This window comes from Mustela putorius, unplaced genomic scaffold (genome assembly GCF_011764305.1).
Source record: "Mustela putorius furo isolate JIRA1106 unplaced genomic scaffold, ASM1176430v1.1 tig00003836_pilon_pilon_pilon, whole genome shotgun sequence".
In the NCBI taxonomy this organism is placed as follows: domain Eukaryota; kingdom Metazoa; phylum Chordata; class Mammalia; order Carnivora; family Mustelidae; genus Mustela; species Mustela putorius.
The window spans coordinates 19,967,779-19,995,345 of NW_025421989.1; the positions used below are offsets into that span (position 1 = coordinate 19,967,779).

At 38.6% G+C, this 27,567-nt stretch overlaps 1 protein-coding gene and 2 non-coding genes across 5 annotated transcripts in view; 2 read left to right on the forward strand and 1 right to left on the reverse strand.

Moving 5' to 3' along the window:
- Positions 1-27,567, forward strand: part of POLA1 (DNA polymerase alpha 1, catalytic subunit) — a 307,449-nt gene that overhangs the window by 41,672 nt on the left and 238,210 nt on the right. For all 3 annotated transcript variants that reach the window (XM_045089423.1, XM_045089421.1, XM_004769147.3), the window contains 8 exons: positions 2,114-2,230; positions 3,696-3,871; positions 6,004-6,133; positions 6,624-6,743; positions 7,807-7,906; positions 18,019-18,143; positions 24,114-24,263; positions 24,681-24,803. In XM_045089423.1, the coding sequence (XP_044945358.1) occupies positions 2,114-2,230; positions 3,696-3,871; positions 6,004-6,133; positions 6,624-6,743; positions 7,807-7,906; positions 18,019-18,143; positions 24,114-24,263; positions 24,681-24,803 (1,041 nt within the window). The remainder of the gene's footprint in view (positions 1-2,113; positions 2,231-3,695; positions 3,872-6,003; positions 6,134-6,623; positions 6,744-7,806; positions 7,907-18,018; positions 18,144-24,113; positions 24,264-24,680; positions 24,804-27,567) is intronic.
- LOC123394745 lies at positions 17,105-17,234 on the forward strand. The gene has a single exon (XR_006609507.1).
- Positions 22,082-22,188, reverse strand: LOC123394764. Its single transcript, XR_006609515.1, has one exon. It is a non-coding gene; the product is annotated as a U6 spliceosomal RNA (small nuclear RNA).

Below are 27,567 nucleotides of genomic sequence, written 5' to 3' on the forward strand. Positions count from 1 at the left end.
CCCAGTTTTTAAGAGTCATAAAGCAACATTTTGCTTTGCTCTGGCTTTAGTTTGATAGGATTTCTTCCTTTTTTTTCAGTTAATGGATCAAATTATGTTGTGCTTTTGGTTGTTTTGGAGGAAAGTAGGATATAAATGCATGTATTTTAAGTGTGATATTGGTAATTTGGTTATATGTAAGCCTTGCAAGAAATGTGTGGTATATATTTTTCCACATTCACTCTTGCTCTTGGACAACTTTCTTGACCATGGTGTGGCCAGATTACCTAGAGCCTATAGGTTGTTAGCAAGTGTCTGCTTCTCTTCCAGTATTCTAGGTATTACATATTTTGTTATACACCTTGAAAGCACCAGGAAGATTCTGTCCAGAATGCCCTGCTTTGGTACTCTGGCTCAGAACTAGGTCCTCACCCATTGTCCCCTAGTAGTATCTCTCAGACCCCAAGGAGATGTCTTGGTGCCTCGGATATCTGGCCTGCCTTAGGGTATTAGAGCCAAGTCTGTGTGTGAGAAGTCCAAACTGATCTGATATGAGAGAGAATCCTGACACTGGTGAGCATCTGTAATCCCAGGAATGATAATTTGGAAATGAGACTTTCTCATGTCCTTGTGTTTCTTAATTTAATAGACAAAACTGCCATAAATATATAGTGGTACACATTTTTGATTAAAATTAATAGATCCTGGATATCAACCTTTTGTCTGTACTGTCATTTGCAAATATCTTCTCCCATTCTGTGGGTTGCCTCTTTGTTTTTTTTGACTGTTTCCTTTGCTGTGCAGAAGCTTTTGATTTTGATGAAGTCCCAAAAGTTTATTTTCACTTTTGTTTCCTTTGCCTTTGGAGACATATCTTGAAAGAAGTTGCTGTGGCTGATATTGAAGAGATTACTGCCTATGTTCTCCTCTAGGATTCTGATGAATTCCTGTCTCACGCTGAGGTCTTTTATCCATTTTGAGTTTATCTTTGTGTACGGTGTAAGAGAATGGTCGAGTTTCATTCTTCTACCTATAGCTTCCCATGGTACACATTTTTAATTAAAATTAATAACAAGTGAGTCTATTGATCTGATTTGTTTTAAGCTTCATCTCGTTTTTAAGTAAACTGTAGACAGTGAACCATACTTTTCACATGATGGAAATTATCATTATAGATGTGGAAAATTTGGTTGCATTTTTGTTTATTTTATTTTATTTATTTACTTTTAAAGATTTTATTTATTTATTTGACAGATCAAGAGAGAGAGATTACAAGTAGGCAGAGAGGCAGGTAGTGGGGGTAAGCAGAATTCCCGATGAGCAGAGAGCCTGATGCGGGGCTCAATCCCGGGACCCTGAGATCATAGCCTGAGCTGAAGGCAGAGACTTAACCCAGTGAGCCACCCAGGTGCCCCTGTTTATTTTATTTTTAAGTAGGCTCCATGCCCAGTGTGGAGTCCAGTGTGGTGCTTGAACCCAGAAACCTGAGATTAAGACCTGAGCCAAAATCAAGAGTTGGATGCTTAACTGACTAAGCCATCCAGGTCTGTAGTTGCATTTTTGAGATAATTTATACTTGGTATAGTTTTGTTTCCTAATTTGAACTATCACCTGATATTGTATAGTTTGTTATGCATTGATTAAGAGTCTAAATCAGTAGTATTTGAACTCAGTTCTTTAAGAAGAGAGTAGATGCAGTTCCTGAGTTTTCTAAGAAGTCTGTATAAACTATTACACAACACAGGTAGGTTCTCAGATTTTAAGGAATTAAAATGGAAATATGTGAACATAGTTTTTACTGATCACGAAAAAGTATGGAACATAAAAATTTGCCTCTGAGACTGTGAGGCATGAGCAGCAAATTAAAAGACATCATATGAACCTTGCATCAATTAGGATGAAATAAAAGTTTACTCTAGCAATCTGCTTAGCAGCTTTGTTAATGTCAAGGCTAATGAATGCTGCTGATGAATACATTCCTGAAGAAGAAAGGACCCCAATCGAAGGTAAGCTCATGATGCCTTCAATTAGAGACCAGAAAAAAGAGAGGGCACAGAAATTCTGTGCATATGAAGATAAATCCTCTAATTTGCGTTTGTTATAATGTTACTGGCTGCCTTCTTTTTCTGACTAGGGTCATAATATTTATGGATTTGAACTGGAAGTGCTCCTGCAGAGAATTAATGTGTGCAAAGTTCCTCACTGGTCCAAGATAGGTCGACTGAAGCGATCCAACATGCCAAAGCTTGGGGTAATAATAGTTTTCAAAATCTTCTTGACTTGACTTCTTTTTGTGGAATAGCTACCTGGGAACACACTGCTTCTTTGAGAATTGGTTGTCTTGTGAGAGGACATTTTAACTTTGGCACTAAACAATCTTTTCCTTTGAATGTAGCATTTTATTGGTTGAAACCACTGGTAGTTTTTAAAATTAGCTATTAGAACCTAGAGATGGCACATACATGTTACCTCCACTTTCAGCGTTACCGATGCTGTAGCCCTTAGAGCAGAGTTGCGGGGTTCAGAGATCAGTGAGTGTTAGCCTTCAGGACTGAGAGGGGAAGGAAGAGTGGGAGGGAGCTGACGTTGAATGTGTAAGAAGGCTGTGGGCTAAGTGCCTGTGCGTTAGTTGGCTGTCACAGCAACTCCAGTTTCCCTGTACTTCTCACAGGGATGACAGAACTTGTTCAAGGTTGTAGGGTTAAAACTGAGGTTTTAAACCTGGCCTGTCTTAACTTTAAATGTCTATGTATTTTTCATTCTACGTGCTTGTTTAACTTAGGGAGGCTTTGGTGGTTTTTGTATGAAGCCACCTTCATTTCCTAAGCCTGAGAGTGCTCTTTGCTTGAAGTCTTATTTTACTTAAAACTTCTAAGTAAAATGAGCATGTTGCCTCATCAGAAAACTTAGGAATCTGTACCTTTTTAAAATAGTCTCCAGTGGATTCTGCTGCTGCAGATTGGAGTTGGAGCTAGTGCTCTTGCTTCTTTTCCTGTTCTTATCTTTACAGTGTTAGAATTGTTATTAAGCTTCATCCCAGCACTTGATTTACCAACTCCTCACCCTTTCACAGTTTTCTTTATATGGCATCTTCTGAGGGAGGTCTACAATGACTACCCTATTTAAGGTGCAGCCCCCTGAATTCTCATTTTCATCACCCGTTCTAGTTTTTCTCTTTTCCATATGCTTATTACCTCCTAAAACTATATCGTTCCTTGCTTTTGATGTCTGTTTTTTTGTTGTCTATTTCAATTGAGATCAGTAGTCTTTTCTGTTTTGCTCACTGCTGTCTCCCTAGTGCTTAAAACAGTGTCAGCTACATAGTGGACATTCAGAAATATATTTTTAAAGATTTTATTTATTTGCTTGACAGAAAGAGGGAGAGAGAGAGAACAAGCAGGGGGAGCAGCAGGAGGAGAGGGAGAAGCAGGCTTTCTGCTCAGCAGCTCCTGATCAGCTCAGAGAGCCTGATATGGGCCTTGATCCCAGGACTAGGATCATGGGATCATGACCTGAGCTGAAGGCAGACGCTTAACCGACTGAGCCACCCAGGAGCCCCATACATTCAGAAATATTTGAGTGATGGCTGACTAAGTGAGTGAATGGGAGATTGAGAGTTTCTTCATTATAATTCTGGGCTCTTCAAAACAAGATAGAACAGAATGTTCCCAGTGTCTGCTCATCCGTGGGATTTGCTTTTTGTCCTCCCCTTGTAGGGCAGGGGTGGATTTGGTGAAAGAAATGCTACCTGTGGCCGAATGATCTGTGATGTGGAAATTTCAGCAAAGGAATTGATTCGCTGTAAAAGCTACCATTTGTCTGAACTTGTTCAACAGATTCTGAGAACCGAAAGATTTGAAATCCCAATGGAGAATGTACGAAATATGTACAGGTATGATCCTGGATGCTTTGGAGTTGGTGTGTTTTGAGCAATAGCAAGAGGCCATTGTCACCCCAGGCTGGAGGGACCAGGACTGTTTGGTCTCCTGGAGGGGGATCTGCCTTTGTGTCAGCACCAGCATCTGTTACTTTAATAACTTAAATTATTTTGCCTCTTGAAGTATTTTGATTTTATCAGTGTATGTTTTTCTCCCTTACTCATCCTAACCTCATATAGATGTTTCCTAAGAGCGGTTTGAAAATTGATGTGATAATGAGGTTTCTACCCTTAATTCTTTAATTCAGGAGATAGTGTAAATCTTTTAGAAATTAGAAAAACTGAGAATCACTAAGTTATATAGAGATATTACTTGATTATTTTTTCCTATCTTTATTGGAGTAAAATCGACAAATAGAAATTATATATATTTAAGGTATACAAACTGATGTTTGATAAATATATACATTATAAAACAATCACCGTAAGGTGATTTAACATATCCGTCACCTCACATGGTTACTATTTTTTTGTGGTTACAATACTTTAGATTTACCCTCTTTGCAAATTTTAAATATATGATAATATACAGTATTGTTAACTGTAGTTACATTGCTATATATTAGATCTCCAGAACTTACTCATTTTGTGCAACTGAATCTTTGCGCTTGATTATTTCCTAACAAAGTTTCTTCTGCTCCTCTTGCCACTTGCTCTTTTCTGCCCATTCTTCCCAAGTCCTTGAGCTGCTTGTCTTTCTGACTATATTCTTTCTAGGTGATCTTATCGAGTCTCAGAAATTTCAGTACCATGTGGGTGCTGACGCCTCCCTCTTGTGTATCTTCAGCTTAGATCTTTCCTTTGAATTCCAGACTCCTCTACCCAACTGCCTGTTTTACTTGATGTCTAATACGAACCTCCAGCCTGACTTGTTCAGAAGCTCAACTTCTGATCTTTTGCCCTAGGCTACTCTTGTAGTTCCTCCTTAAGAGTGACAGCTCTTATTTTTCCAGTACTCTTAGAAATCTCCAAAGTCCTATTTGGCCCCAAAACTTTGAGGCTTCCATGATTCCTCTTTCTGGTAGATATCCCATGTTTGAGCCATCACAGACTCCTGTCAGCTTTATCTTCAAAATATGTCTAGAGCTGACCACTTCTTTTCCTCTCCACTGAACCCATCCTGGTCTGCGCTACCCTCCTCTTTCCCCTGGTTTAATAGTCATAGTCAGCCTCTTTGTTGGTCTCTTTGCTTTTCCCCTTGATCCTTGCTGTCTGTTTTCAACCCAGGAACCAGAGTTATCTTGCTAAAGTTAAGTCAGATACTACACTCTGCTCAAAGTCTTCCAGTGACTGTTTCATTTAGAGTAAAAACCAGAGTTCTTGCTCTGCCTTACAAGGTCCTATACAGTGTTTCTCTCTCTCCCTTTAACTCTGTCCTTCACTTTCCATCATGAGACCCTGCTCTCCTTTCTGGTCCTGAAAGTACCACATTTGTGGTCAGCTCAGAGCCTTTGAATGTGCTGTTCTGTTTGGCTGGATGCTCTTACCTCAGATACCCATTCAGAAGGATTGCTTCCTCACCTCTTCTGGTTCTTTATTCTAAGTGGACTCTTCCCTGGTTCCCTAACTAAAATTTCAATTTCTGCTCCTGATACTTAATATTTCCTTTGCTGCTTAATTTTTTCTCCTTAACACAGCATTATATAACCTACTATATATATGTATTTTAATTTATACTCTGTTTCCCCCATGAGGGCATAAGACCCATGAGGACAGGTAATTTTGTCTTTTGGTTACAGCCAGAATCAGAACTATGCCTGGCACATAGTCGTTGTATAACACATACTTATTAGGTGGAATGAATACAAGAATTTAGGTAGTTTTCAGGTCTTAGTTAACACATAATTTTACTTTATATTTGTGGGATTTTTTTGGGTGCATGTTTTAGAGGAGGGCTTTGGGATCAATGACATGAATGAATTCATGGTTTCATACCAGCCTTATTTTAAACTGTTTCCAAAGCCAAGGTGCCATTGCTCTGAAGTTACTCATACCAAAATTTTTTTGTAATGTTTTATGAAGTTCTGATTATAGTCATTGTTTCTTTTAATTACTTGATTCTGTTTCATTCTTACTTTTCTGTACAGTGAATCTTCTCATCTGTTGTACCTGTTGGAATATACCTGGAAAGATGCCAGGTTCATTTTGCAGATCATGTGTGAGCTAAATGTTCTTCCATTAGCATTGCAGATCACTAACATCGCTGGGAACATTATGGTAAATTTAACTTAGAAAGGGGGAAAAAGCATTTCCTGTTGGATTCAGTGTTTGCTTGGGGTAGTTGTTATATGATAATGAGTCTAAATGCATGCTTATAAAATGAGTAACTTGTATTCTGGAAGCTGGGCTGCTTTTGTGAAATGAACTGGCTGCGAGAAGGGGAGGAAAGCCAGGTGCAGTATGTTGAAATTTTGGTGAACATAAGGATCATTTCTAACATCTGGATGTGTCTGATGTGTGGAATGGTCTATTTGGGAGTAAAGAAATAGCCCAAGTGGTGTTAGTATTTTAAGCTTTCTTTGTCTCTTTTTAAGTACAATGCTTAAAGAAAATGGTAGAATGAATTTTGTACCTTCTTATTTTTGAAGCAGCCCTTATTAGGAAGAATGATTGTGGAGGAGGTGCTATGATTAAATTTACCACCTTAAAGTTGCTTTTGTTTGTTACAGTTTTGAGCTTAAATTAAAAAAGAAATTCTATTTAATAGTCTAGGACGCTGATGGGTGGACGATCCGAGCGTAATGAGTTCTTGTTGCTTCATGCATTTTATGAAAACAACTATATTGTGCCTGACAAGCAGATTTTCAGAAAGCCTCAGCAAAAACTGGTGGGTCCAAAATTGTGTAGTGTTTTGCCTTTTTTATAAAACCCTCCACCCCCCTTTTATTACCGAGATAGCTTTTTGCTGTGATAACTTCTGGTTCCAAAATTATTAATCTCCTGTATACTATAGAAATCATGTTAGTCATTCAGTTGTGTTTGTGTGGTGATTTCCTTCTTCACTTTTTCTGTGTAGATAAAAATTTTTTGTAAAATACGAAATTCTTTGAGGACAGCATTGAGTCTCTGAAGGGTGATCATACTAGGAAAGTGTTTTGCCATCTTAGCTGTATCCAGAGTTAGATACCAGTTAAACCTTTTATTTCCTTAAATGCATGAGCCTTTATTTTTTGTGGCTTTGTTGTGTTTTTATATGCTAATAGAATTAGGTCACCACATTGAGTTTTCTGAAATGGCCTCCATGATATTGGAAATAAAACTTAGCTACCGTTTTGTCATCACTGATAGCAACTGACTCAAAGAGGGGAAGTTAATGTTAAGATGATTCAAATACTTGTATTTGTTTTATGTACATTATCAAAACTGGTATAGAGAATGTTAACTTACAGGAGTTTGACTTCTGAAGTGTTGAGTATTCATCAATAATGAACTACTTGGAAATGAATTTTTAGTATATGGACAAACTTACTTTAAGGTGTCCACACTAGTGAAAATAATGATCATATAAAATATTTAATATTTATATATCATGATTGTTAGAATAATGAATTTAAGAGGACTCTTACTGTATTAGATTTTATATAATATGAAGCATTGTAATTTTAGTATCCATTGATTTAAAAAATAAAAAGTTCTGTGAATTCAATAAAGTAGAATTTGCATATTTATAAACTTAGAGGTATAGTGTTTTGGTGACTCCCATGCTTGGCATTCATTTGGGTTTATGAACATAATATAGTAACTGTTGTTCCCCGCAGGCAGGACCACTAGCTAAAACTAAAGAACGTTTGTTAGAGTTGTGTATTGCAGTTGGAAAGGGGGGAATCATAAAACTTCTTAATTGTTAATTAGTTGCTGGCTGGTGAAGTAACTTTTCCATTTGATATTAGGGAGATGAAGATGAAGATATAGATGGAGATGCCAATAAATATAAGAAAGGACGTAAGAAAGCAGCTTATGCTGGAGGCTTGGTATTGGACCCCAAAGCTGGTAAGGCTGTGCAGCAGGTGGCGTTCCCCTGGTGTTAAGGAATTTTTTAATGCAGACCTAGGCTTGAGAAACTCCAAGACCTGAATTATATTTTGTAGGTTAGCAAATAGGTCTTGTTTTGACCTTATTTTTGTCTTCTGTTCATGTGAAAATCTTGTTGGCCAGTCATCTGTCATGAATTAATACGAAGCTTTTTTTATTAATTATTTTATTAACATATAATGTATTATTTGCCCCAGGGGCACAGGTCTGTGATGTGTCAGGCTTACATACTTCACAGCACTCACCATATCACATACCCTCCCCAATGTCCATAACCCACCATCCTTTCCACACACCCCCCCAGCATCCCTCAGTTTGTTTTGTGAGATTAAGAGTCTCTAATGGTTTGTCTCCCTTCCGATCCCATCTTGTTTCATTTTTTCCTTCCCTACCACCGAAACCCTCTGCCTCTCAAATTCCTCATATCAGGGAGATCATATGATAATTGTCTTTCTCTGATTGACTTATTTCGCTCAGCATAATACTCTAGTTCCATTCACATCATTGCAAATGGTAAGATTTCATTTTTTTTGATGGCTTCATAGTATTCCATTGTGTGTGTATGTGTATATATATGTACACCACTTCTTCTTTATCCATTCATCAGTTGATGGACATCTAGGTTCTTTCTATAGTTCGGCTATTGTGGACATTGCTCTTATAAATACTCGGGTGCATGTGCCCCTTTTGATCACTACATTTGTATCTTTAGGGTAAATACCCAGTAGTGCAATTGCTAGGTCACAGGGTAGCTCTGTTTTCAACTTTTTGAGGGACCTCCATGCTGTTTTCCAGAGTGGCTGTACCAACATGCATTCCCACCAACAGTGCAGGAGGGCTCCCCCTTCCCCACATCCTCTCCAACATCTGTTGTTTCCTGACTTATTAGTTTTAGCTATTCTGACTGGTGTGAGGTGGTATCTCATTGTAGTTTTGATTTGTATTTCCCTGATGCCGAGTGATGTGGAGCACTTTTTCATGTATCTTTTGGCCATCTGGATGTCTTATTTGCCGAAATGTCTGTTCGTGTCCTCTGCCCATTTTTTTCGTTTGTTTGTTTTTTTTTTTTAAAGATTTTATTTATTTATTTGACAGACAGAGATCACAAGTAGGCAGAGAGGCAGGCAGAGAGAGAGAGGGAAGCAGGCTTCCTGCAGAGCAGAGAGCCCGATGCGGGGCTCGATCCCAGGACCCTGAGATCATGACCCGAGCCGAAGGCAGCAGCCCAAACCACTGAGCCACCCAGGCGCCCCCTCTGCCCAATTTTTGATTGGATTATTTGCCCCCTCTGCCCATTTTTTGATTGGATTATTTGTTCTTTGGGTTTTGAGTTTGGTAAGTTCTTTATAGATTTTGGATACTGGCCCTTTATCTGATACATCATTTGCGAATATCTTCTCCATTCTGTCAGTTGTCTTTTGGTTTTGTTGACTGTTTCCTCTGCTCTGCAAAAGCTTTTGATCTTGATGAAGTCCCGGTAGTTCATTTTTGCCCTTGCTTCCCTTGCCTTTGGCGATGTTTCTAGGAAGAAGTTGCTGCAGCTGGGGTGGAAGAGGTTGCTGCCTGTGTTCTCTTCAAAGATTTTGATGGATTCCTATCTCACATTGAGGTCCTTTATCCATTTTGAGTCTATTTTTGTGTGTGGTGTAAGGAAATGGTTCAGGGTCATTCTTTTGCTTGTGGCTGTCCGATTTTCCCAACACCATTTGTTGAAGAGACTGTCTCTTTTCCATTGGACATTCTTTCCTGCTTTGCTGAAAATTAATTGACCATAGAGTTGAGGGTCTATTTCGGGGCTCTCTGTTCTGTTCCATTGATCTTTGTGTCTGTTTTTGTGCCAGTACCATACTGTCTTGATGATTACAGCTTTGTAATAGAACTTGAAGTCTGGAATTGTGATGCCACTAACTTTGGCTTTCTTTTTCAACATTCCTGTGGCTATTAGGGGTCTTTTATGGTTCCATGTAAGTTTTAGGATTATTTGTTCCATTTCTTTGAAGAAAAATTTTGGGTAGTTTGATAGGGATTGCATTAAATATGTAGATTGCTTTAGGTAGCATAGACATTTTCACAATATTTGTTCTTCCAGCCCATGAGCATGGAATGTTTTTCCAATTCTTTTGTTTCATCCTCTGTTTCTTTCATGAGTACTTAATAGTTTTCTGAGTACAAATTCTTTGCCTCTTTGGTTAGATTTATTCCTAGGTATCTTATGGTTTGGGATGCAGTTGTAAGTGGGATTGACTGCTTAATTTCTCTTTCTTCTGTCTTGATGTTGGTGTACAGAAATGCAACTGATTTTTGTGCATTGATTTTATATCCCTGACACTTTACTGAATTCCTATGAGTTCTAGCAGTTTTGGAGTGGAGTCTTTTGGGTTTTCCACATAAAGTATCATACCATCTGCAAAGAGTGAGAGTTTGACTTCTTTGCTGCTTCAGATGCCTTTAATTTCTTTTTGTTGTCTAATTGCTGAGGCTAGCACTTATAGTACTGTGTTGAATAGCCGTGGTGATAGTGGACATCCCTGCTGTGTTCCTGACCTTAGAGGAAAAGCTATCAGTTTTCCACATTGAGAATGATACTTGTTGTGGGTTTTTCATAGATGGCTTTGATGATATTGAGGTATGTACCCTCCATCCCTACACTTTGAAGGGTTTTGATCAAGAAAGGATGTTGTACTTTGTCAAATGCTTTTCCTGCATCAATTGACAGTATCATTTGGTTCTTGTTCTTTTAAGTATTGTATCACATTGATTGATTTGTGGATATTGAACCAACCTTGTACCCCAGGAATAAATCCCACTTGGTCGTAGTGAATAATCCCTTTAATGTACTGTTGGATCCTCTTGGCTAGTATTTTGGTTAAGAATTTTCGCATATGTGTTTATCAAGGATATTGCTCTGTTATTCTTCTTTTTGGTGGGGTTTTTGTCTGGTTTTGGGATCAAGGTAATGCTGGGTTCATAAAATGAGTTTGGAAGTTTTCCTTCCATTTTTTTTTTTTTTTTTGGAATAGTTTCAGGAGAATAGGTATTAATTGTTCTTTAAATGTTTGATAGAATTCCCCTGGGAAGGTATCTGGCCCTAGCTCTTGTTTTTTGGGAGATTTTTTGATGACTGCTTCAATCTCCTTACTGGGTATGGGTCTGTTCAGGTTTTCTGTGTCTTCCTGGTTCAGTTTTGGTAGTTTGTACATCTCTAGGAATTTTAGATTGTCAAATTTGCTGGCGTATAGTTGCTCTTAATTTGTTTTCATAATTGTTTGTATTTCCTTGGTGTTGGTTTTGATCTCCCATCTCTTTCTTTCATGATTTTATTAATTTGGGTCCTTTCTCTTTTCTTTTTGATAAGTCTGGCTAGGGGTTTATCAATCTTATTAATTCTTTCAAAGAACCAGCTCCTAGTTTCCTTGATCTGTTCTACTGATTTTTTTGGTTTCAATTTCATTGATTTCTGCTAATAATGTTTATTATTTCTCTTCTCCTGCTAGGTTTAGACTTTCTTTGCTGTTCTTTCTCCGGCTCCTTTAGGTGTAGGGTTAGGTTGTGTACTTGAGACCTTTCTTGTTTCTTGAGAAAGGCTAGTATCACTTTCCTCTTAGGACCGTCTTTGCTGTGTCCCACAGATTTTGAATGGTTGTGTTTTCATTTTCATTTGTTTCCATGAATTTTTTCAATTCTTCTTTTATTTCCTGGTTGACCCATTCATTCTTTAGTAGGATGCTCTTTAGCCTCCATGTATTTGAGTTCTTTCCAACTTTACTCTTATGATTGGTTCTAGCTTCAGAGCACTGTGGTCTAAAAATATGCAGGAAATGATCCCAGTGTTTTGGTACCAGTCGAGACCTGATTTGTGACCCAGGATATGATCTATTCTGGAGAATGTTCCTTGTGCCCTAGAGAAGAATGTGTATCCAGTTGCTTTGAGATGGAATGTTCTGAGTATATCTGTGATGTCCATCTGGTCCAGTGTGTCATTTAAGGCCTTTATTTCCTTGTTGATCTTTTGCTTGGATGTTCTGTCCATTTTAGTGAGGGTGAGTGTTAATGTCCCCTACTACTATTGTATTACTATCGATATGTTTTTTTTGATTTTGTTATTAATTGGTTTGTGTAGTTGGCTGCTCCCATGTTAGGGGCATAGATATTTAAAATGGTTAGATCTTGTTGGACAGACCCTTTGAGTATGATATAGTGCCTTTCCTCATCTCTTATTATAGTCTAAAATCTAATTTTAGATTAGATTGGCTTAAATTCTAATTTACCGGATATAAGGATTACCATCCCAGCTTTCTTTTGATGTCCATTATCATGGTAAATTGCTTTCCACCCCCTCACTTTAAATCTGGAGATGTCTGTGGGTTTAAAATGAGTTTCTTGCAGACAGCATATTCATGGGTTTTGGTTTTTTATTCATTCTGACACCCTGTGTCTTTTGATTGGGTCATTTAGCCATTTACATTCTGGATAACTATTGAAAGATATTAATTTAGTGCCATTGTATTGCCTGTAAGGTGACTGTTACTGTGTATGGTCTCTCTTCCTTTCTGGTCTACTACTTTTATGCTTCCCTCTTTGCTTAGAGGATCCCTTTCAGTATTTCCTGTAGGGCTGGTTTGGTGTTTGCAAATTCCTTTAGTTTTTGTTTGTCTTAGAAGCTTTTTATCTCTCCTTCTATTTTCAATGATAGCCTAGCTGGATATAGTATTCTTTTTTTAATATTTTATTTATTTATTTGACAGAGAGAGATCACAAGTAGGCAGAGAGGCAGGCAGAGAGAGAGAGAGGAGGAAGCAGGCTCCCTGCTGAGCAGAGAGCCCGATGCGGGACTCGATCCCAGGATCCTGAGATCATGACCTGAGCCAAAGGCAGTGGCTTAATCCACTGAGCCACTCAGGCGCCCTGGATATAGTATTCTTGGCTGCATATTTTTCTCATTTAGTGGTCTGAATATATCATGCCCGTTCTTTCTGGCCTGCCAGGTCTCTGTGGATAAGTCTGGTGCCAGTCTAATATTTTTTTTTAAAGATTTTATTTATTTATTTGACAGAGAGAAATTACAAGTACACTGAGAGGCAGGCAGAGAGAGAGAGAGAGAAGGGAGCAGGCTCCCTGCTGAGCAGAGAGCCCAATGCGGGACTCGATCCCAGGACCCTGAGATCATGACCTGAGCCGAAGGCAGTGGCTTAACCCACTGAGCCACCCAGGTGCCCCATCCAGTCTAATATTTTTGCCATCATATGTTACAGACTTCTTGTCCCGAGCTGCTTTAGAATTTTCTCTTTGTCACTAAGATTTGTAAGTTTCACTGTTAGATGACTGGGTGTGGACCTTTGTTTATTGATTTTGAGGGGGGTTCTCTGTGTCTCCTGGATTTTGATGCTTGTTTTCTGTGCCATACTAGGGAAATTCTCTACTATAATTCGCTGCAATATACATTCTGCCCCCTCTCTCTTCTTCTGGAATCCCAATTTTTCTAATAGTGTTTCATCTTATGGTATCACTTATCTCTCAGATTCTCCTCTTGTGGTCTAGTAGTTGTTTGTCTCTCTTCAGGTTCTTTATTCTCAGTCATTTGGTCTTCTATATCACGAATTCTCTATTCTGCTTAATTTATCCTAGCAGCAGGGGCGTCCATTTTTTATTGAACCTCATTAATAGCTTTTTTTGATTTCAGCTTGGTTAGATTTTAGTTCTTTTATTTCTCCAGAAAGGGATTTTATTTCTCCTGAAAGTGTTTCTCTAATATCTTGCATGGTTTTTTCGAGCCCGGGTAGCACCTTGAGAATTGTTGTTCTGAACTCTAGTTCTGACATATTACCATTGTCTGTATTGATTAGGTCCCTAGCTGTTGGTACTGCCTCATGTTCTTTTCTTTTTGCGGTGAGTTTTTCTGCCTTGTCATTTTATCCAGTTAGGAATATATGAACAAGAGAATAAAATACTAAAAGGGTGGCCAAGACCCCAGAAAAATGTACGCTAACCAAATCAGAGAAAACCAAAACTGGGGGGAGAAGAAAGGGAAAAAAAAAAAGAAGAAAGAAAAAAAAATATAAATTAGACTGGTGACTAGAACAGAGCCACCCACTTGATTTTGGGTGTATTTTGGTCTTTTAGAAGAAACTACTTCCCAAAATTTTAAAGAAAGAAAAACTTGCATATATGCAAAAATAAGTATAAACATGGTGAAGGGATGGAATATGACTGTACGGATGAAAATTTAAAAATTTTTAAAAAAGGAATTGATAGGTTGGTTGGACAAAGGAAACAAAAGAGGAGGAAATGTGCTCAGGCTGGAGACTAGAACAAAGCCATGTGCTATATTAGGGTATATTTTGATGTATTAGAAGAAATTGTATCCCAAAATTTTTTAGGGAAAAAAAAACACCTATATGTATACAAAAAAAAAAGGTTAAATACAATGAAGGTATAAAATATAACTATAACAAGGTTTAAAAAGATTTTTTTTAGAAAGCTATTGTTAAGATAAACTAGTCAAAAAACGTTAAAAGAGGGGCTCCTCGGTGGCTCAGTGGGTTAAATCCTCTACCTTCAGCTCAGGTCATGATTCCAGGGTCCTGGGATCAAGCCCCACATTGGGCTCTCTGCTCAGCAAGGAGCCTGTATCCTCCCCTCTCTCTGCCTGCCTCTCTGCCTACTTGTGATCTCTGTCTGTCAAATAAATAAATAAAATCTAAAAAAAAAAACACGTTAAAAGAGGAAAGAGGAAAAGTTATCAAAATAAAATAAGAAAAAAATAAAAAAAATTAACTTTGCAAGACTAAATAATCATGGGGAAAAGGCATGAATTCTATGTTTCCTCTAGCTCTGGAGTTCTGCTGTTCTCCCTGGTAGATGAGGTTGCTCTTGTCTGGATGTTCTTGCTGATCTTCTGAGGGAGGGGCCTATTGCAGTGATTCGCAGATGTCTTTGCCTGAGGCGGAATTACACTGTCCTTGCCAGGGGCTGGGCTAAGTAACCTGCTCCAGTTTGCTCTCGGGAGCTTCTGTTTCTGGAATGCTTTCCGTAGAGCTCTGGAGGACAGGAATGAAAATGGCGGCCTCCCAATCTCCGGCCTGGAGTAGCTGAGAGCTTGGGCCCCATTCCTCAGTGCGCCCTCAGAAATAAGCAGTCAATTCCTCCCATCACCCTGGTCTCTGGACGCACTCCCAAGTTCACACGACCTGTGACTAAGCATTTCTATCTCTGGCTCACGGCCCTGTTTGGAGTCTCCAAACCCAGCGGATTTTTGCTGCACTCCTCCTCCCAGAGGAGGAAGGTGAATCTCCCCGGTTTTGTCACTTGTGAGGTCCCTGCTCAAAGTGCAGTGACCCGACTGTGCCATGGAGCACAGTTTAAGGTAACCCCAAGCTGAGAGCTCACTCCTCAGCTCTGTCTCTGTAGTCGTCTTCCCCTCTCCAACATCTAGCAGCTCTGCTATGCTCACACCCCCAGTCCTTCTGTGACCTTGCTGGACCCAACATCACAGCGTCCCCATGAGGGCTCTACCGCCCACTTAGCTTCTGGATCCATGTCCCTCCGTGGAGCAGACTTCTAAAGGTTTCGATTTTGTTCTTCGCCGCTTCCTGGGAGCCGCCCCGCCCCCACCATGGTCTGCCTTCCCTTGCTTTGGATTCACTTCTCCACACGTCCTACTTTTCAGAAAGTGGTCGATTTTCTGTTCATAAAATTGCTGCTCTTCTCTTCTTTCTCCTGTTGAGTTTGTAGCTGTTCAGAATGGTTTGATAACTATCTATCTGAAGTCCTAGGATCTGCTGTCATTTCAGTCTGCTACTCCTCCGCCATCTTACATCTGTCCTCAATACAAATCTTTTTTTCCCCCTATGTTCCAAGAAGGCTTTGTTTGTGGATATTGAATTTCAGATCTTTTATAATTTTCATGTATCATGAGGTACTCTTTCTTGAAGTTTTTTTTCAACCACTTAAACATGTAAACACAATTCTTGGCTCATGCATGGTACAAAAAGACGGGGTAGGCTGGATTCGGTCTGTGTGTAGTTTGCTAACACCTAGTCCAGTTTATAGCTATTTGTCTTTGTCTTCTCCCATCTACTGTAGAGGGTACAGCCTCTGCCTGAGCTGCCAGGACCAGTTCATTTGGACAACAGAGTTCAAGACTGAGCTGCCAGGACCAGTTCATTTGGACAGCAGAGTTCAAGAAAGTACAGACAGTAACCACCAAATTGAGCTTTTGAACAGGAGTGTACTCCCCCTTGTCATTAATGACAAAGAAGATGTTTTGTGGTACACAGAGTTAGAAAGGATCTTTTTCTTTTTATCCCTCTTAACTATTTTTTTTAAGATTTTATTTATTTATTTGACAGACAGAGATCACAAGTAGGTAGAGAGGCAGGCAGAGAGAGAGAGAGGAGGAAGCAGGCTCCCTGCTGAGCAGAGAGTCCGATGTGGGACTCTATCCCAGGACCCTGGGATCATGACCTGAGCTGAAGGCAGAGGCTTAACCCACTGAGCCACCCAGGCGCCCTCCCTCTTAACTATTTTTAAGGGTACAGTTAAGGAGTGCTAAGTATATTTACATTATTGTACAGGAAAAATGGAATTTTCTCAGCTAACTTGAACTCTGTCAGAGACGTTTTTGACAAAATGAATTTATTCCTAGTTGTTTTGAAACAGATTAATAGTCCTTTGGTATTAGATAGATCTGGGCTTAAATTCTGCCTTTGTGATCTTGGGATTCCTCTTGAACTTTTGTAAGCCTGCCTTTCCTCTTCTGTGAAATAGAGGTAGGAATAATATCTACTCTTTTATTAGTGTAGCACTGTATGTTAACTACACTAGACTTAAAAAAAAAAAAGTATTGGGGCATCTGGGTGTCTCAGTTGGTTAAGCAACTGCCTTCGGCTCATGTCATGATCCTGGAGTCCTGGGATCGAGTCCCGCATTAGGCTCCCTGCTCAACGGGGAGTCTGCTTCTTCCTCTGACCCTCTCCCCTCTCGTGTTCTTTCTCTTACTCTCTCTCTCAAATAAATAAATAAAATCTTTAAAAAAAATAAAAATAAAAGAGTATCTACCACACAGGGACTTAAGGAACAAAGTGATTGTTTAGTATAGTGCTTGACACAGAGTTTGCTATCAGTATTTATTTGTTGTTGTTTTTATGTTCTTAATAGTGGACATTTATTTTTATACAGTTTCTTCTTAAGGTGAAGATAACTCTTTATAAATGTCCTAGAGGAATACAGTAGCTTTCTGTTCACCCTTTGCAAGTGAAAAGGGTGGATCGTTCCACTACTGACATTTATACATATTCACACATCTCTTGTCTGCTTTCAACACCGTTTGTGTACAGGTGAGTGGGCTTCCCATTTTATTCTTGGGAAGTATGGTGGTGGGGCAGCTGGGTGGCTCAGTCATTAAGTGTCCATCTTCAGCTCAGGTCATGATCCCAGGGTCCTGTGCTGAAGCCCCACATCAGGCTCCTTGCTCATTAGGGAGTCTGCTTCTCCCTCTCCCTCTGCTGATCCCCATGCTGGTATTCCCTCTCTCACTGTCTCTTTCTCTCTCTGTGTCAAATAAATAAATAAAATCTTAAAAAAATGAAAGTATGATGGTAAAAAAATATATATCCAACTACTCACTGGTATGGATCACTAAACATTTTGGGAGTCAAGGTGGCACGGTAGATGGGAGGGAATACTTGCCTGAAGGAGAATTTTACAACACTTCAGACACAAGTATCTGAAGTAATCGATAGGAGAAGGTGTTTGCCCATCATAATGGTATACTTGGAGATTGCTGTGGAAGGGATCGTTTGTTGTAGTTGGTTTCAAGGTGAGACACATTGTCTTCTTTCCTCTTTTGTGACTTGAGTTTTTACTATAATACAAGGCATTTTTATGGAGTGATAGTTGATGACTTTTTTCCTTTGGTATAAGTTGCTCCTTTTGCTAGTGTATCATTTCTAATGTACTTCATTGTACAGTACTTCTAATGTTGTGTTTTGACAAATCTGCCTTATTTTTTAACCCCTCTCCCATCTGCTTTTTTTAAAAAGACTTTTTGTCACGTGGCTTTTTTGTTGCAGGTTTTTATGATAAGTTTATTTTGCTCCTGGACTTCAACAGTTTGTATCCTTCCATCATTCAAGAATTCAACATTTGTTTTACAACAGTGCAAAGAGTTGCTTCAGAGGCACAGAAAATTACAGAGGTTTGTATTTATATGAGGCCTCTTCAAATTGAAATTAAAAGCGTGCTTAAAGAAGAAAGAGAACCAGAGGGGTTAGTGTTCTAGTTTTTCCTCTTAAGTATATAATGTTTCCTTTCTTAGTGGTCTAAAGGTGAAAAGTGATCAAAAAGGGAGAGGTTGAGTAGATGGAAACTCACAGTGTTTCTATATCTTTTTATTTAACAATTTTATTGAGATGTAATTCACATACATTTCATCCATTTAAAGTACACACTTTAAGGGCTTTTAGTGCAGTCACTGAATTTTCAACCATCACCACAGTCAATTTGAGGGCATTTCCATTATACTTCAAAGAAACCCTACCTTTTAGTTGTACCCTCCTTCTTGTCCCTCCATTCCTCCCAGTCCTTGGCAACCACCAATTTTTCTGCCTCTATAGATCTGTGTGTTTTGGACATTTCTTGTAACTGGAATCATGCGACCTTTTGTGTCTGGCTTATTTCACTTAGCATATTGTTGGTTTTTTTTTTTTCAAAAAATTTTAAAGATTTTATTTATTCATATGACAGAGAGAGATCACAAGTAGGCAGAGAGGCAGGCAGAGAGAGGGGTGGGGGGAAGCAGCCTCCCTGCTGAGCAGAGAGCCCAATGCGGGGCTCGACCCCAGGACCCGGAGATCATGACCCGAGCCGAAGGCAGAGGTTTAGTCCACTGAGCCACCCAGGTGCCCCCCCCTTTTTTTCCAAATTTTTATTTAAGTTCTAGTTAACATGGTATAATATGGGTTTCAGGAGTAAAATTTAGTTATTTATCACTTATATACAACCTCCGGTGTGCAACACAAGTGCATTCCTTAAATACCCATCTAGCCCAGCCCCTGCCCACCTACCTTCCAGCAACCCTAAGTTTGTTGTCTACAGTTAAGAGTCTGTTTTCTGGTTTGCCTCTATTTTCCCCCTATGTCTATTTTGTTTCTTAAATTCCACATATGAGTGAAATCATACGGTATTTGTCTTTCTCTGAGTGACTTACTTCCCTTAGCATAATACACCATAGCTCAATCCACATTGTTGCAAATGGCAAGATTTTAAGTCCATACCCTCCATACTGCTTTTCAGAGTAGCTATAGCACTTTAGCATTACTGTTTTCAAGATTCATCTGTGTTGTAGCAATTATTAGTACTTCATTCTTATTTTTTGCTGAAAGTTCACAGTACAATTCTTTTATTAAGTTTATTCCTAAATATGTCATTCTTTTTTATGATATTTTAAGTATAACTGTTTTCTTTACTCTTGGATTATTCATTGCTAGTGTACTGAAATATAACTGATTTCTGTATATTGATTGATCTTGTGTGCTGCAACCTTGCTGAAGTCATTTATCACTTCTAGTATTTTTGTGGATTCCTTAGGATTTTTCCTTAGGACTTTCTACATATGGTATCATGTTATCTGCCAATAGAGGTAGTTTTAATTCTTTCTTTGTAATCTGGATGCCTTATATTTATTCTTTTTTGGGAACTGGGTTGTCATCTAACTGCCTTGGCTGGAACCTTCAATATAATATTGAATAAAATTGGCAAGAGCAGACACACTTGTCTTGTTCCTGGTCTTAGGGGGAAAACATCCAGTCTTTATTTCACTATTAAGTATGATGTTAACTGGGGCGCCCGGGTGGCTCAGTGGGTTAAAGCCTCTGCCTTCGGCTCGGGTCATGGTCCCAGGGTCCTGGGATCGAGCCCCGCATCGGGCTCTCTGCTCAGCGGGGAGCCTGCTTCCTCCTCTCTGTCTGCCTGCTGCTCTGCCTGCTTGTGATCTCTCTATATATATCAAATAAATAAATAAAATCTTAAAAAAAAAGTATGATGTTAACTAAGGGTTTTCCATAGTTTGTATTTATCAGATTGTGGAAGTTCCCTTCTGTTCCTGGTTTGTTGCATGTTTTTATCATGAAAGGGTGTTGGATTCTGTCAACCACTTTTTCTTTATATATTGAGATGATCGTGTACTTTTTATCCTTTATTCTCTTAATGTGGTAAATGATATTGATTTTCATGTGTTGAACCAGCCTGTGTTCCTGGGATAAGTTACAATTGGTCTTGGTGTATAATCCTTTTTGAATGCTTCTGGATTCAGTTTGCTAGTATTTTGTTGAAGAGTTTTTCTCTTGTACTCATAAGGGCTTTTGATGTATAGCTATCTTTTCTTGTTTTGTCTTTGCCTGGTTTTGGTATTAGAATAATACTGGCCTCATAGAATGAGCTGGGAAGTGTTCCTTCCTCTTCTGGTTTTTTGTTTTCTTGGGGTTTTTTTTTTTGGAAAATTTGTGAGGGATTAATGTTAATTCTGCTTTAAATATTTGGTAGAATTCACTAGTGAAATTAACTGGTCGTAAGGCTTGTCTTTTTTTTTTTTTTTTTAATTTCCAATCAATCTTTGTTATAGGTCTATTCATGTTTTTTATTTTTCCTTGAGTCCATTTTGGTAGTTTGTGTCTTTCTAGGAATTTGTTTAATGTAAGGTTATCTAATTTGTTGGTATAAAATTGTTCAAACTATTCACCTATAACTATTTCTTTAAGATCCCTAATATCCCTCTTATTCCTGATTTTAGTAATTTGAGTCATTTTAAAAAAATTTTTTTTAACTTTTTTTAAAACTTTTTTTTTAAAAGATTTTTATTTATTTAGTTGACAGAGATCACAAGTAGGCAGAGAGGCAGGCAGAGAGAGGAGGAAGCAGGCTCCCTGCTGAGCAGAGAGCCTGATGCGGGGGCTCGATCCCAGGGTCCTGGGATCATGACCTGAGTTGAAGGTAGAGGCTTTAGCCCACTGAGCCACCCAGGCGCCCAAGTCATTTTTTTTTTTTTATCAGCATAGCTAAAAGTTCGTCAGTTTTGCTGATCTTTACAAAGAACGAACTTTGGTTTTGGTGATTTTTCTCTCTGTCCTATATTTCCATTCTAATCTTTATTATTTCCTTCTTTCTGCTTTCTTGATTTAGTTAAACTTTATTTTTCTACTTTTGTAAGGTAGAAAGTTAGGTTATTGATTTGAGATCTTTTCTGTTAATATAGATATTTACAGCTATAAATTTCTCTGCAAGGATTATGTTAGTTTCATCCCATTTGTTTTGGTATGTCATTGTACCTTTATTATTAGGCCCCTCTCCCATCAGTCGACCAGTGATGTGACTTCCATCACCATCGCTTAGTTTTGATTTTTCTAGAACTTCATATAAGTGGAGCCATACAGTATGTACTCTTTTGGATTTGGCTTTTTGTTCAGTGTAATGTTTTCAAGATTCATCCATGCTGTTGCATTATTAGTAGTTCTTTCCTTTGTATTGCTGAGAAGTATTCCATACTTTATCTGGTTTCCTGAGATGAGCATTTGGACTTTCAGTGTTACTATTTTTGAAAAGATTTATTTATTTATTTGAGAGAGAGAGAGAGAGAGAGCGCGCGCAAGTGAGCAGGGGGGTAAGGGTAGAGGGAGCGAACCTTCAAGCCGACTCCCTGCTGAGCTCAGCCTGATTCGGGGCTTGATCCCAGGACCCATGAGAGATCATGACCTGAGCTGAAATCAGTTGTTGGACCCTTAACTGACTGAGCCACCCAGGTGTCCTGTTGAGGTTAGCTTTTGTTAGTAAAGCTGTGAACATTCTTATTCTTGTGTTTTTGTGAACATGTCCTTTCATTTTTGGGGGATAAATACCTAGGGAGGGAATTTGCTGGTTTGTATCAGGAGTGGATGTTTAACCGAAAAGAAACTGCCAAATTATTTTCCTAAGTAGTTATACCGTGTTACACACCCCCATTAGCCATGACTGTAAGTCATTCCACATCATCTCGAACACTTGCTATTTTTATTCTTTCAAATTTTATATTTTAAATTCTTCTAAATTTTGGTCACGCAAGGCTTTGTTACTGATTATACTCATAAGCAGCCTTTTTTAAAAAAAAATATGGCACACTTCACGAATTTGCATGTCATCCTTGCACAAGGGCCATGCTAATTTTCTCTATATCGTTCCAATTTTAGTATATGTGCTGCCAAAGCGAGCACACAAACAGCCTTTTTAAAAGAATGGCTTTGAATTATTTCACATTGATTTAATCTAACCAGTGATTAGTCAACAATCTTATATAGGACTTAATAACTTAATGTGTGGTTCTTCATATATAAGGCTTATATGATTGACTGCTGGTAGATGTGGTTCTCCAACAGTAAAGGATGTAAAGTAATACGCTATCTCTCTGTATTGTTTTTCTCTGTTTCTTTGTACATGTGGCCGAAGATGTCTGTCCTCTTGCTCCTGATTTTACATGTCTTTTAATTCTGACTACATGCTTTGGGAGCTATTTTCCAGCCCCAGTTCTGTCTACCTAGAAGAGAAAATCTTTTTTTTTTTAAAGATTTTATTTATTTATTTGACAGAGAGAAATCACAAGCAGGCAGAGAGGCAGGCAGAGAGAGAGAGAGGAGGAAGCAGGCTCCCCGCTGAGCAGAGAGCCCGATGCGGGACTCGATCCCAGGACCCTGAGATCATGACCTGAGCCGAAGGCAGCGGCTTAACCCACTGAGCCACCCAGGCGCCCCTAGAAGAGAGAATCTTAAAGGCTTGCTTAGGCCGGTGATATACCTGTTCCCATCAGCTGTGACCACAGGACTGGGTTTACAGAGTACAAATACAGTTGCCAAGGATGGGTCTTTCTGTGGTAGTAGAGGATAATTGTCCAGAGAAGGTATTGGGTAGACATCCCCAAAAGGTAGTGACTACATTGGTTAAATAATATTCATGGGGCTCTGTCCTGCTACTGTGTCAGCCTTGTGATAATCGTCATGATCCAGCCTCCTGAGTCCCACTGTACTGGTTTGTTTATTTGAGCTCTCCAGTTTGGATTCCGGATATATAAGAGAATCATTTAAGAGTTGGAGTGGACCTTAAAGGTCACCTAAGAAATACTATACATGTAGCCAGTTTGTAGATTCTATATCATTTTTCTGTGTAGTCTTCAAAATAGCTAGTGCCACACAGCTAGTGGTGGAAGAGCTGGGCATGGATTGTAAACTTCCTGACTCCAGATCCTTTCAGTTAACTTTTTATCTGACCTCTCTAGCTGTTATAAATAAATTGGAATTGTGTACCAAGATCTCTTTAATAGGTTTGCTATCATCGTCTGCTGTATTGGAAAACAATAGGTCCCTGTTACTATTTTAAGATTGTTCATTTGAAAATATTGATCTTTATAAAATCAGATACTTTGTAAAGGCTGGGTTATCAAAAGGCATTGAGTTGATATACTTGAAGGCAAGACGTTTATTTTTAATTCTGAACCTTTGAAGGGGCAAACATGCCTGGCTTTTCACTGTGGCCTGTTAATAGAATTAATAGAGCTTCAGAAACATGGTCTAATGCTTTCCTTGCTTTTTGCTTCTATAAATTTAGTATAAGACGACTGCTGGTTACTTTTCAAAAATCAGAAATTTGCTGATTTAGTATTTAGGGTTTTAGTTTTTATTGTAGAACATTTACAGAAATTGCCACAATTCTCCATAGTTGTAAAAGTTGTGTGGCATTTTGCTTGAGAGTACATTTGACTTAAAACTGTAGTTAGGTTGCATTTTTTTAAATCCTAGAGCTGTCACTGTTTTTATTTTAGAAGCAGTTTCTCCAAATATGTTGCTCCCCAATCTTGCTGAAGAGAGGAGTATATATAAAAATTGATCCCTTTAAATGACATCTACATTAATCAGTAATGAGAGGGGTGGAGATACTGGGAATGAGGCTGATGGAAGTGGGAGAAGAGGCCATTGTTGACTTGTTCTCTGCTTTTTCTTCTCCCACCCACATATTGTTGACCTATGCTTAAGCAGGAAAGTAGCTTTTCAAGATTTAATCATCACGTAAAGCTCCCACAAAATATTATTTTAGAAATCTCTTTTATGATAGTTTGATTTGTCTGAAATTTCTGTTGTGTGTTCATCAGGATGGAGAACAAGAACAGATTCCTGAGCTGCCAGACCCAAACTTAGAAATGGGCATTTTGCCCAGAGAGATCCGGAAGCTGGTAGAGAGGAGAAAACAAGTCAAACAACTAATGAAACAGCAAGACTTAAATCCAGACCTTGTTCTTCAGGTATATCTTTTCACTAAGAGACATCCAAATGACCGTCTCAGCTTTCAGACTTTGATTATCTGGGAATGATTTATACATGATGCTGTGGGTAATTACATGGGCTTATTTTAAGTTTGTGGGCAGGAAACCATTAAAAAACCATTAGAATGCCTCAGAGTGGAAGATATCTCTGTCTGAAAAGCTGTATCTGAATAAAATCCTTCTGACTTCTGGGAGCTTTGGAATCTGTGTTGACTTGCTTCTAGAAGATCAGGGAATCATGGATCTGGGAGGATGGGTTGAGTGTGTTGACAGGTCTTTTTTTTTTTTCAGGGATGTTGAGGGTTTCTCCTTTTCTTTGGTGATATAAAAAGATTTCTAATGTAATGATTAAGCATCTACAAATATTGTTGTCTTTTGTCCTTGTGTGACCTGCAGTATGACATTCGACAGAAGGCTTTGAAGCTCACAGCAAACAGTATGTATGGCTGCCTGGGATTTTCCTACAGCAGATTTTACGCCAAACCACTGGCTGCTTTGGTGACATACAAAGGAAGGGAGGTAAATGATATAACATCTCTAAAGATGAGTTTATTTTTTAACTATGACCTGTTATAATCTGGGAGAGCCAAGTTTGTTGCCCAGTTATATAGATTCAAATGCCCCTTTCTTAGGACAAATTCGAGACAGATAGTTTTTTAAGTAAGGATGTGTTCATTCATCCATTGAGAGAGAGTATTTATTGAGTGTCTACTCTATACCAGGTATTGTTATGGGGGTAGAGTGTTGTGCAAGACCTAAGATGCCCCTGCATCATGAGGGTCACATTTTTATGTAGAACAGGGGGTGTAGAGTGGCATGCAGTGGGGACTTGGGTTGGGGAGAGGATAGTTTGGAAAAATAGACTGTAAATGAGTGATAAACACAAAAAATAAGAATATGATAGAAGTAAATGCTATTCAGATAATTAAATCAAGGTAGTGGGCTAGTTTAATGTTAAGATGGCTAGTTTAGATTGGTCAGGGAAGGGTTCTTTAGGAGGTGACATGAGTGACGTAAGGGAGCTAGTTTGGTTGCTGATTTTATCAGGTTGGAGTGTGAGGGAAAGGAGGATATCGAGGAGGATGCCTCCATTTCAGTCCCACGGCCGGTTAGCTTATGGAGCCATTTACTAAGATGGAGAAATCTGGGAGAGAGGGATTAGGAGTTCTTTTTTGGCTTTGAGATTTGTAATAGATCTCTACGCCTGTTAAGTAGTTTGATGTAGAAGTCCACAATTCCAGGAATAGTTGAGGAGTGAAGTTACGGATTGAGAATTGTTGGCTTTAGAAAGATGAGTCGGATACCAAACAGTTTTGAGATACTGTCACTTTGTAAACACTATAAGCTTTACCTGCTTTAACCCCACATGCTTGAATTTTTCTTAACTTGTAAAAGAGTAGTTATGTTAAATACCGGATTCCATTTCACTCCAGTAAACTATTGATTCCCCTCAGTAGATTTGAGACTACTCAGTCTTAAGGAAGTAGTTCATGGTTATGGGCAGAATATTAATTTTGAGGGTCTGAAGTCAGACCATTTTGCATAGGGGTTGGCAGAACCATGGCCCATGGACTAAATCCAGCCAGCCATCTATTTCTGTGAATACAGTTTTATTGGAACACAGCCATACTTATTTATGTTTTGCCTGTGGCTGCTTTTGCATTGCAATAGCAGAATTGAGTAGTCAGGGTCGAGACTTGCATGGCCTGCAAAGCCTAAAATATTAGCCATCTTTCCCATTTCAGCAAACATGTTTCCTGACCCCTTCTTTAGAGTCCAGACCAGCACTGTCTGGTGGAACTTGAGATGGTGAAAATGTTCTCTAGATAATGCAGTAGGCCCAAGTAGGTGAGTGAGCACTTGCTGTCTGGCTAGTGTCGACTTGTGGAGGAACTGGATTTTGAGTTTAATTTAATTATAATTAAAATAAAATTTAAAATTTATTTAAATTTATTTTAAATTTAATTATAATTAAAATAAAATTTAATTATCCACATGTGGCTAGTGACTCCTGTATTGGTCAATGGCAGTCTGTCTGGCATGAAACAAACAGGATGTTCAGAGCCATTCTTCTCTTGACAGCCCTGTCTCACAGACTTGACTTAGGGCACAGTGAGGAAGGGCAAAACATGTATTAAACACCAGCAATATGTGAGAAGCTTCCAGATGAATTTTTTCCTTAAGAATTCATTGGTATAGTTCATAACATTCCCCCTTTTGCAGATAGGGAAGCTAAGACTCAAAGAGGTGAAGTATAGTAAGTAACTGTTTTGAATTGAAATCCATTTTTTTCCTGATTGTAAGGCTTCTACTACAGTAGGTTTGTCTGCCCCATCTCACCATGTCTTTCATGGCTGTGCTTCTAGCTTTATATTCTACCTCTTAGTCCTTGAAGGACATCTTTTTTGATACTCCTTTCAAGACACAGGCCCTTTTTTACATGGGAAGATACAGGGATTTTAGGGGCTAGTTGAAGTGAGGGAAGGATGTATTCAGTTTCTTAGGCTAAGTTTACTTAAAAATTATTTAAATTTTATTTCTGTGTATGTATCCAGTGGCTTCTGATAGAATACCATCTTATTTTTGTATTAGGAAATGCACTCACTATGCCCCAACTGGGTGATAATACATAGGTTGACTATTGAGATTGGATCAAGGTTACTCTTAAGTTTCTCACGAGAGGCAATAGTTGACAATTTACTCCCTTGGAGAGTGCCTCTTGCTGTTGGGAAATCCCTGTTGTTACATTTTCTGCATTGGCTCAGAAATCCACAAGCTTAAAAGGGCACTGTTGATAATGATAAGCCCCAAATTTGTCCAGCGATCTCCCCGACTCCCCTAATCCATTGTATTTTAAGGGCAGTATTTTTGTTTAGCTTGATCTTTAATAGGGTCTTTAAACTCGATTTTTATTTTTGTATAAAATATAGCAGTAACAAATCTTAGTAAACTATAAAAAAATCCCCTCTGCTCTCTACTGAAAGGCAAAGAGTTTCAAACAAATATAGAAATAATCGTATGTGATTTAAATTTTTGGTTTCTCATTTCCCCCTTGTCTCTTTCCCCTTTGCTCCTTCTCACAAATAAAAAAAAATATATATAACAACTGCAGAAAGTCGGCCTTGAAAGTAATGTGAGGTTAATGAGAAATAATAATTACCCAGTTGCTCCCTGGAAATCTTTTCTAGAAGAAGATTCACAACCACCTACAGAAATTATTTCCTAAAATAAAACTGATTGTTAAAGTATTGGTGATAATTATTAGCACAGGTGGATAGAAATA